This window comes from Siphateles boraxobius, unplaced genomic scaffold (assembly GCF_051911475.1).
Source record: "Siphateles boraxobius isolate OS27281-9 unplaced genomic scaffold, OSU_SipBor_1 11, whole genome shotgun sequence".
Classification (NCBI taxonomy): Eukaryota; Metazoa; Chordata; class Actinopteri; order Cypriniformes; family Leuciscidae; genus Siphateles; species Siphateles boraxobius.
This window is the reverse complement of record NW_027508711.1, coordinates 1893231-1905074: the sequence shown is the minus strand read 5'-3', so window position 1 is coordinate 1905074 and position 11844 is coordinate 1893231. Positions and strand designations below refer to the sequence as shown.

The following is an 11844-nucleotide window of genomic DNA, read 5'->3' as shown; positions in this document are numbered from 1 at the left end:
CTCTCTCTCTCTCTCTCTCTCTCTCTCTCTCTCTCTCTCTCTCTCTCTCTCTCTCTCTCTCTCTGTGTGTTACATGATGTATAAATCGAAGTAGGTCTCTCTCATCCTGACTGGACGTTTTGTTGTTGATGCAGAGTCGTAGTAAATCCAACAGCTTCATTTTCTGTTCTCAGACAATTTCACATGGATTCAAATCTAGAGCTGTATTCTTCATTGTGTCAACTATCAACTGAAGAGAGAAAGGGAAGGAGAAAAAATAACAGTGCTGAGCCCCCCGGATGACCTTGATTATGGACCATTGATTTAGGCGACCCAGAGGTCAGCATGGTAAATTCTTCCTGTTCTTACACACCAAAGTACACACATGTAAATGTCATTATCACAAGGAGTTCAACCTTCATGTAAGAACACATATGATTCTCACTTTGTGTAAAGAAAAAATGGCACAGGTCCCAAATCCAATCACATGTTTAAAAAGGGCCTTTAGCCTATGGATTAATTTAAATATTTGTCACCAAAAAGTATTTGGATGCACTTCAAAGCATTAGATATGAAATATAAAAATGTCTGCACTGAAGAAAAAAAAACTTTCTATGGGGTTTTTCAGTGTTTTTGTTTTGTTTTTCAGTAAAATATCACTTTTAAATCATGATCAATTTCCTTGAGAGGCAAAATGACAGGAACATGCATCATTACTCCAGTCTTCAGTGTCACATGATCCTTAAGAAATCATTCTAATAATATTTAATATCTAATAATGCTCATGAAATATTTCTTATTTATATCAAAGTTGAAAACAGTTGTGCTGTGTAATATTGTTATTAAAATCGTGCTACAGTTTCTCAGATTTCTTGGATGAATAGAATGTTCAAAAGAATCACATTTATCTTACTGACCTCAAAATTTTCAATGGAAGTGTACAAAACCACTGCTTACAAAAACACATTTGTGTAATTGACTTTTGGCTCAAGACTTCATTACATTGAAACAAATCATTGTTCCTTGGAACTTGGAATGTTTGCAGCTATTATACAACACATTGGGGGGGGGGGGGGGCTTATTTCTTCAGTCATACCCAACTGCAAATATTTGCATCTTGACATTAAAATGTTTGGAAGGCTTTTAAGACTGCATAATTTCCTGCGGTTACGCTGCTCAATTTGACCTATTTCCTATGCCTTATTGAAAACTAAACTTGCAAGCACACTCACTCTAGCACATATTTGTATCATTGCAATCATGGCTGACTCATAACAGTCCACATAATTCTTAACTTTTATGTAAATCAGACCATCCCTTAAAGCACAACAAAATGCTAAATTGTGTTTTCACTTTGCAGCTACATAAAATGCTTAGTTAAACAATAGAAAACTTATATTGCTCATTTCTGTTTGATTGTCTTGCCGTCTTAAATTCTTATAAGAGCAGGTGTTCTCTGTCTGAAAACAATTCATTTGTTCTATTTACTTGTTGTTTGGGTATTTGAATAGCACAGCATGAATTATGCAACCACCTGAGATAAAAATGTTCTATATAAACAGCTGGAAAGAATTTGAAAACAAATACTGCAATGAAAGTTTAAATATTATAGAGTAGATTATAATACATCCACTCACACAGGGCTTCACATTAACATTTTTGCTCACCAGCCACTGTGGGGTTTTTTTACCAACTGACAAGTCGTTTGAGAATCATTGAAAATGTGGTGATGTGCAAATGTATATTATGAGAAAATGAAACAGTTTTTTGACCTTTGATGCATGTAAACCTGTTGTAGGAGACTCCAAAACAACAGTAGGAAACTTTAAAATAGCATAATAGGGGCACTTTAACAACTGTCTCTTTTCTAATTCACTAATTTTCTAAAAATTATTGAAGCAAGATGAATTTACATTCTGCCCAGATTTTGAGCCTTGAAACCAATGAGTGAACTTGTAATACTTAGCTTAAAGTCTCCATAAAGTCTAGACATTGGCCCTGATGACATCAAATTGCATCTTAAATCTGTTGCTTGGATTGTAATGAAAGTGTTGAAAGAAAAAGACAAGGAGGGTTTATCACTATAAAAAAACACGCCACGAAAAAGTGATCTCAGCCAAGATTCATCAGCAGCATCATGCAAACAGCTCCATGGAAACACAAATGTTTGGAAGCAGATCATTTATTTGCGCTTCACAAGCGCTTCCAAGGTCGACCTCGTCTGATATGTTTAGAGTTGCTTACTCATGAGAGACGGTTCTGAAACTCATGAGATGCGAGATTATTCATCAGGAAGTTTTTTTTCTGGCGAAAGCATCTTCATTTATCGCTATTCGGATGGTTGGGAATGGAGATCATTTTTAGTGAGGGCTCCTCTGCATACAAACAAGAAACAGCTGCTGCTTTGTCGGCCACTAGGGGGCGAAACTTTCAAAAAGTCCCCCAGTTCATCTGTGGCCACAACTGAAATAGTTCTATGAATTACATGGGCATCAATAACACTAACTTAAAAATAACTACAATTCAAGGATTATACTATTAGCCTAAATCTTTTTTTGTGACAACAGAATGCCCCTGGCCTTGTGGGCAATTTGGGTCCCTTAACAGCTTATGGCATTAGTCAGAGGTCAAGGATGAAGACTTGGTGCAAACAATTCCTGTTGTGAGGCATTCAGTTTGCCTAGTTTAACCTTTGAGGACAATCAATAGGAGGCAATCAATTTGTATTTTTATAATTTAATATTTTCATTCACTTCACATTTCTATATACATTATTTCATAAAACATTTATTTCATAAGATTATTTGTGCAATTGAAATTCTTATATTCAAAATTAAACACTTGTCATAGGGTATATATTTTATTATAGGGTATCTTTTTTTAAGAAAAAGAAACATGCTGAAATATCATTTTGACATTTTCCATCTACAACTGTTAACTCTTTTCCCTAATTATTCTATGATTATAATTAAAAATCTCATTAGTTGAGAGACATATATCTTAATGTTTAGTGGTATATTTATAAATGACATATTTATATATATATATATACACACACATTAATTTCTATTTAAACATGTTATAAGATTATATAACATAAACTAAAATAATTATGTAACTCAATCCTCACACTCCCTGGGTTTTCACTTTTTTAAAGCTTATTTTCAGCAATGACTTTACTGTTACGTGCGGCAATTATTAAATATTATATCTATAACTTGCTTTTCTGAACCTATGGAAGTTGATCAAGGGTTGCAGTAGGAGGGGCCGGAGGGAATCTGCGCGTGGGGCTTCGCAGGAGGTAACCAATCAATACTCTCTCAATTCCTCAGAAACAAGCGCTGAACTTCAAGACACTGGCTTTATTCGGACAAATATCTTTTTATCATCTCAGAGTGTTTGAAATGAGCTCCACGGGCAGAGGAACTCCTCTCAGTTTCACTGTGGTGGTAATACTCTTCTCATTGGGAACGCCGTGGACTTTCCGAGAGGAGAAGGAGGATGTGGACAGGTAAATTGCGCGTGCTGTCAGCTCGTTGTTTGCACCAACTCAGAGGATGGAACGTTTGTTTCATGTGCGTCAGGAAGGATTGTTTCTGTAAAAGAAACAGCTGACGTCTTCTTTGTGTTACAGAGAAGTGTGTTCAGAGAGCAAAATCGCAACGACGAAATACCCGTGCGTAAAATCCACGGGAGAGGTGACCACATGCTACAGGTAAGGAACTGTTTACTTATACATTTTAGCACTCTGTAGGTTCTTGTGTATGATTGTGCGTATATATAGTCTGTAATCGCTTTTCTAATTTATTTAACGTTTTGTATTTATTGAAGCAGGGCTGAATTAGAGCTTCTCATATGAATAAGAGCCTATATGTATGTCTACCATGGTTATTTTACATGTTTATGCAATGAAACCTGCTTTGCTTGAAGGTTTTCTACAAAAAAAAAAAAAAATCGTATTTGCAGGAAGGCTGCCAAGAAATTGTCTTTAGTTGTTTTATGGTTAAGTTTGAAATAGAACCACTGGCTCCATTTCTGACAGCAGCCAGTTTTTAATGTGCCATTGTATTCTACATCACCAACAGTACACAGACTTCAGCTGTGTTTTATGCAGTTCTAATGTGTCGATTGGAAGAACCATATACTGAGTTTATATTTTGAGACCCACATTTCCTTTCAAATTGAAAATTACTCTAAAATCTGTTCAATCAGTCGGTCAGTTTCTCATTCTCATAAACTGCCGAGGGTTTTCTTTCACTTGGTTAGTAGTGTTGGTGTTTTGTGTGGGGCATGTTAAGTAATCCTGTTTTCATGCCTGTGACCTTTTAGAATTAGTGAAAGAAAGCAAGGAGATATTATTCTTTGAAGGTTGGGGATTATGATGCTGGAGGTTTAAGCCGTCTCCGGATGCAATGCAGACCAAGATTCCTCAGCCTTAGCGCAGTAACTTAAGCTAGTTTTGAAAGCAGGTCTTGTCGTTCCAATCTACTACTTTGCCAAGGGATGGTTAGATTGTTATTAAGGTTTATTGTGTTGCTGCACAGCCACTCAGTTAACGGTATAGTTTGTTTAAAAATCTACTTACATTAACTCACTCTCATAACTTTTCAAACCCTTATGTTTGAAGAATACGTTTTTTATGAATGTACTTGACTTTAAAGCAAGCATAGATAAGGGCTGCTGAGCTGCAAAAGACTGAAAGCACCATAAAGTATTATAAATGTTGACATATGGACTACTTTTATTCTTCATAATCTCTTATTTGTGGTCCATGGATGGCATAAAGTCACACAGGTTTGGAAATGTATTGATACATAATGACAGGTTTCATTTAAGGATTAATTATTTCTTTAAAAATGTATTTAGAATAGAAATCAAGTAATCAAAATTGTAGACGATTGTATTCTCCCTTCCATTATCACTTGATAATTGTGGCACTCTCCTCTGTGGTGGTGCATTTCAGTCCACCTGCATCCTGGAAGCTGGAAGTAGCAAGTTAAAACACAAACTACTACAGTTTTTTATTATTATTTTAGCAGGCGCTGATGTGTGATGCTTTGAAACACTTGCCAAAATCGCTGTTAAGCTTGTCCTTGTAAATTCCTGGCGTGTATGGTGCGCCAGCGCTGGTGACCTGTGGAGTCCCTAAATCTCTCAAGCGTGCTTTGAGAGTATTTACACACTGGGTCTCAAGTGAGCACGCTTGTCAGTACCATTTGCTCATATGCAGATCGCTAAAATGACTCAATCGCTGTTTTGATATGAGCTCATCGTAAATTAACAGGTGCAGTTAGCATAACCACCACACCCCTTTTTTTCGGTTGTGGCTTGGCGGCTCTCAAACTGGTGATGGGATATTTTGAAATATTTGTGTGTCATTTATTGTTCAATTAATTCTTCTGATCTGATGTGATCTGATTTGATTTGATCTTCTGCACATCTGTTCTTGTGTTAGAAACATGCCTGCAAGCCAGGGTTTGTCTCTTGAATAGATTATAATGTCTAACTAAGGAGAATGTTCATGCATTGCTGTTTGACCTTGTCTTTGGTTGTGATCCATCCTGGAGCTTGATAGCTGTGAAAATTAGCCAGGGATGTATTGCTAAAACTTTCTGTCCATCAATGAATGATCAGTTTTTGAGAATTGAATATTTGACTTATTGACTTTGAATCTATTTGTGTATAAAAGTATTTTGGTTCTATGTTGTGCCAATTTGCTTGTGGCTGACTGTAGTATTTTGTATCTGAATAAGGACTGTTAACGATTAGCCTACATATCTAAATCAAACTACCAGCTGTGCTAATTATTTAAATAAATGAAATTAAATGCATATCAATGTTTTATACAAAAAAAAAAAATTCTGCTAATGGATGAGAAAATAATCGACAATTCAAAAATAAAACACAAATATTACAAAATTGGACTTTAAAAGTGTAAATCACATGTTTCTTTAAGTGACACTTTCCAACAGCGACACCAGCGGTTAAAGTTACATTCGGGAAGCAGCATGTCTCTCGCCTCCCTTAAGCCCATTGAGTTTTAACAGTCCCCTTTAAGTGTGCCTTGGGTTTGGTGGGGAGTAATTAAGGATGAACAGGGAAAAGTCACGTGATTGGAGGCAATGTCTCAATCGTACTATAATTGGGCAATTGCTCTATTCACGCGATAAATCCCGCCTCTTGTTTTATGTGCGTTCCACGTCTGCGATTCAGCCTAAATGAACGGTGTTTATGGGAAGACTAATTAAAGGGTGGTTTACTGCTTTTTTTCTTTGCATGATTGTGTTTATGGGGTGCAATATAACATGTCTTCGTGTTTTGTTTTGTTTTTTAAAGCGTTATTTTTCATAAATTTCACCTTTATTGTAAGCCGCTTTCTCCTCTGTCATTTGAACGACCGGTTGACTTCCTGATTCTATGAAACTACTCCCTCAGAAACAGGCAATGGGCTCAGATTAGTTAGTTGGGCCGGTGTGTTGCAATTGGCTAAACTGCGAAGCGCAAGTTGTCCGGAAACCTCACGCCCATTACCTTTACGGGCGAAAGTTGCATGTGCTCCGGTCAAATGTAAATAATGGTGTCAATACTGCCGTATCAGTTTGAGCCAGAATCAGACCCAGAAAGCGGCAATGAAGAGAGTCAAGCAGAACCTCCCCAAACACGGCTCTTACAAAACGTTTCTGAATGGTACATTTTTGTATTATTATTATTCTATCCTACTATTATTATATAAGAATTTCGATACACTGTTACTTGAAAATGCTACTGCTGCTTGTTTGCTTTTGAGATACGGTTTTCTCCTGATTAAATATTTAATAGAACTGAATAAATGCCTGAGTAATACCGTTTTTTAAAGTTATTGTTTTATCGATATAATAAACAACCGTTTATCTATTCACAAAACTTAGTTTACTCTGTGTATCGTTTTCTTTAGGTGTACATGTGGCAACTGTGTTAAAATGCCAACAGAACGTAAAAACATCTGTTGCAAAGAAATACAAAAGGTATTGTAAAAATATATATGCCTATAAATTAGTACATAATTACAAATTCAGGTCCAAAATGTTTGTACGCGTTTGTCATAGACACAAAATAGCATAACTAAGTAGCTACTAAAGCCAGCGCTGGCATTTGTTTACGTCCTTGATAAAACTAAAACATTACGTCTAAAATTATACATGCAAATACATTTAAAATTATTAAGTCTTACTTACAGGTTGTGGCTCAACAGCTGCTGCCTCTGGTTTTAAAGTTGGAACTGCTTCATGCTTTAGTAACAGTTTGTTGTTGAATCCGGCATTGAATTTGTGGAGATTCTGGAATCTGTCTTCCGTAAAATGCGCAGCACAGAGAGCTAAATTACGATTGTAATTTTCAGGAACATAATCAAACATAAATTGTAGCGATTGTTGACGAATTACAGCGTCCGTAGGAAGCCCGAACACAGAAGACCTGACAGCTGGGTGAAAATAACACACTTTCGACGGCATGGCTACTGCTCTCCACTATAACTCTTCCTCTTCGACAAAGCCGCAGAAATATGGCCATGTCCCCTTTTTTGCATATTCCCGGAGGGAGGGTTGATGTAAATTTATGGGTTAGTTACGTATAAAACCCGGGAAGTACCTCGTTGTAGTTCCATTCGAGTCGTTTTTGTAGGCATTAAACTTCCTGATTTTTAAAAGACGGTATCTCTGCTTACGTTGAACTTTCAGCGCAGCAACTTTGCAGATACTGTTCATGCGCCAACAGCAACATTACACACTATTTAAAATGAAAAAAGTGAAATCGCAATCAACCACCCCATTTATAAAGTAAACAACTGGCCCACTTAGGATGTCACCACTTTGACGAGACAAAATGAAACCTGATTGTATTTTTTTATAGTGTAGCCTAAGTAATGTTTAATTAAACCGGAGACATTAAGTGTTAAGTGTACATGAATTTACATTGGAAAAAACATTTAAAAAAACTGTAAGGACAGTTTCCTTCTCATTTCAGAACACCACTGTATGCATATACATTGTAATTATTCACACTGAATTAACATTAAAGTGGTCATGACATATAAAATTTGCCATGATCTTTTTACATATAAGAGGTCTTTGTACCATTAAAACATCCTACAATTTTCATAGCTTAAAACATCCTTTATTTAATCAAATTTTAATTACATTTTTTTTCTTCATCCGTTTAAACTATATTAAGCCTTAAAGTTCTGCATAATTAAGGGCATGGCCACTTGAGTGACAGGCTGATTGCTCTGCTGTCACTACTACCCGTTTGCCTACTGTCTGTTAGCCGTCACGTAACCTCAGCCTCTTTGCCTATTTTCGGTTATCCGGGAATGATGCACGGTGGGGCCACTCTGGGCTGCAAAAATGCTCTTCAGAAACCTACGGGTGATGTCACAGACTCTACGTCCATATTTTTTTACAGTCTATGGGTAAAACCGCCCGCTCCCACAAGATTTGCTTTGGGACCTGCGGGATCTCAATCCCAATGTAGCCTTCTACTCCACGCACTTGAGTCTGTCGACAACCGGACAAATGGAAGAGTAAATGGAAGCATAAAGGAATGTTCACTTTGACGCATCCTGTTTAAATGGTTAATTTGCTCATTTTTGTTGAGACTTCAGAAAGATACTAGCGTCAGGAACAAGTGGATGAGTTATTTTTAATGGCGTCATGGATCCTTCCATTATTTAGCGTTGAGCTTTATTGGAAGATATAGTTTTACAGGGGAAAGCTGTGTATTCTGAAAGGCTGCTGGGAAGTTGTTGATATAGTGCCATAGAATTTATAGGTCTTTATTTTAAATGAAGTGCAGCGTACAAAGTGATTTAGTCCTATAGTTTTGGATTAAAATATGTATTGTTTCACTGAAATGGGATCAGGGACAACATTGTGAAGCCAGATCCGAATAGGGCTTTCCAGAACATACTGGAGATGTTTCTGGAGAACTTGGTTGTTGGTAATTCTTCCAAATATTTCTGGTGGTTTTAGGCCTGTTTCTGTACTCTGAAGTAGAAGCATTCCAGGGCAAAAGGCAAAGTGAACCAAACAGACAAAGGCCATATCATATAAACCCTATCACTATCCCCTCTAGGACAGAAAACCAGCCATGAACTTAAACATTAAGTTCATCTGACCACAAGCACTTGTTCGTCGCCAGCGGAAAGCTTTTTAATTATCGGCTTAACCATACAAACTGAGAACCCCATAAAATCTAGTCGCATGTCTTTTCTCACCCCTCTAGTTCATCTTTAATATCCACTGGTGTCTAGGGAGATTATTTCCAAAAGTGTCCATTAAAAGAAACAAGATCATATTGTTTATTTCAACCCAGACATGTCCAAAAGCTCCTTTGAGAAAATGCAGATGTGTCTGGGATATGCTCAGTAAACCAAAACCTGCAACATGGTTTCACAAGGGTACAGGTTACCTACCGCTGAGCAGCTTAAGCATTGATCGTTAAGGTACTATAAGATTTGGGACTTAAAACTGAAGGACGAATGTTTTCCAAAACATTCTTACTGTCCCTTTTGCCCCTTAACTTCCATTGTTTGGACAAGCCACGTATAGCCCTATCCCGCATCCCACACCAAATTAATACATAAACACGCCATGACATTATTGCCTTTCACAAAATGTGAAGTCCTAGTAATGTTTTGCCTTCAAATGTACCATGAGGCATGGAAATTTCGTGTGTGTGTGTGTGTGTGTGTGTGTGTGTGTGTGTGTGTGTGTGTGTGTGTGTGTGTGTGTGTGTGTGTGTGTGTGTGTGTGTGTGGGAACTGCATTGAGGAGAAGACAATTGAAGTTGGAGAATCTTTCAGTGTCCTGTTTCTTTTGTATTTGCAACAGATTTATTATTTGTTCACTTAAATATATATGGGGATATTTAAGTTTTCTTCTTTTATTGTTTATCAATTGTGTAAGTCCACAGACATGTAGACAAACTGTGATTGGAACATCGTGATGAAGAGAAAAATGTGGCAGAGATTAAGATCAAAATGTTGTTAGAGAAGCTGGTGTGTTCTCATACAAGGTTTTTCTAAATTGTTATTGTAATTTGATTTTTAAAATGGATCAATTTTAATTGAATTAGACTTTGCCAGTGTTCATATTTCATCAGGAACGGTTCATCTAAATATATTTATTATGAGCATGAACTCAGTCGTCTAGATTAACACATGCGGCAGCACATGAGCAGGCTGAAGACATAAGATACCTTTACTGCTTAATTGCAACAATATTTAAGTATGATTTATTTCCAAAAAACATTTAAGAAGGTTTTTTCCTCCCCTTTAATATTCAAAAGCCACAAGCTGGAAGTAATTGATGTGAATCACTCTCAGAGCATCTGCCATTTGGGATTTTGGTACATTTCATTTTATGACTTAGGCAGAAAAATTATGCAATTTTACAGTGAATAATGCCCTTCTTGGTTAAGTTGACCAGATGGTTCATATCAGTGAAAGTATCCATCAATCAGCTCAAAGTCCTCATCAGGTCAAACACGCTGTCATACAAACCGTTTGACCACCAGCTCGTGAAATTCTGGGGAATAGGATATTGGTGTTTTTGACCCATGAAATGAAAAGGGTGATTTAACAGGAAATCCTTTGCATTGTTCTCTGTTGTCTCTTTACGATGTCTGTGGGAGTTAATGGCAGCAGATCAATCCATGGTCATTGTACCAGTCTTTTCTTTGTGGTATTGTTTTTTTGAATATCATACGAATTCCTTCTTGTTTGCTCATACAGAGCTCTGTTATAGTGTTATGGGGTGATTTTAAAGCCACAATGATTTCATGCAGGAGTTACGCTGAATATGTATCTTTTTAAAGCACATCATTAGTTCTGTAGATGCTTAAATCAAATGGACCACTGACCACTGAGTCAACAGCACTCAAGCTGATTTATAGGCTTTTCAACTGGCCGGTATTTACGACAGGGAAGACCTTCATTCTCTTCTCCAAAAACCCCAAAAGTTAATGAATGTCCCCTGAAAAGCGTTTTCAGCGTGCTTTCAGCCAGCTCAGGAAAACGTTAGATTGAGTGATTCTAGTTGGTACGTGGCCAGAGTTAGTTTGGGATCAATTGAGCTAAGCTAGTCAAAGCATGAAGAAAACCGAATGCGTTACCCAACAACCACTGGAATTTACACAATTCTCTGATGAATTCTGTGATAATTCCGATGAAAATAGGTGTTTGTTTTTTAGCAGTCTCCTTTAAAAATGTTCTCTCTTTGCTTTCCACATCTTGTCATGACGCAGTTTCTTTCAACGCTGGTCTGGTTGGTAATGCTGCATTGGAGTGTGTACACAGCTGTAACCTATGAATTCAGATGTGTTTGTGAGCTTTCTTCGAAATATCAGTCTTGAAGTAATTATCGGAGGTGAAAATTGTAACGCCCCATTGACATCTAAACAAATGGTGTCACCTTCAGACAGATTTGCTTATGCGATTTTATGAATATAATGAAAACGTTATCAAATTTGATCATTAGCTGGGTTTTATGAAAAATTCTCCTGCAAATCTTTCATATAAAATGCTAAGAATGGCTCTGAAATTATTTAGGTTTAACTGATAGGCTAAATAAACTACCTTTACTAAGGTATAAAAATTATGCATCCTTGTTTTTTTATATTCGTGACTGTATTTAAATCCTATTTCAGAAGTTTTACCGTGTTATTGTGACATGACATTATGGTGTCACATACAAATGATGGCCATCCCTCTCACTGTCTTACATTCACAAAGGTTAATTACCTGACCACAGTTTTACATATTTTTGCTAATAATCGCTGTTCTTTTTGCAGTAATGAGAAGCAATGGTGGTCTGTTTTGTCTCTCTAGTC

The 11844-nt window shown here is 36.8% G+C and overlaps 1 protein-coding gene across 1 annotated transcript in view; it reads left to right on the top strand.

Annotated features, from left to right (window-relative positions):
* The first annotated feature begins 3224 nt into the window (after nt 1-3224).
* ccbe1 (collagen and calcium binding EGF domains 1) overlaps nt 3225-11844 on the top strand; it is a 65089-nt gene continuing 56469 nt past the window's right edge. Inside the window, exons 1-3 of the mRNA XM_077194001.1 lie at nt 3225-3280; nt 3374-3490; nt 3614-3694. Of these exons, the coding sequence (XP_077050116.1) occupies nt 3384-3490; nt 3614-3694 (188 nt within the window). The 5' untranslated portion in view covers nt 3225-3280; nt 3374-3383. The remainder of the gene's footprint in view (nt 3281-3373; nt 3491-3613; nt 3695-11844) is intronic.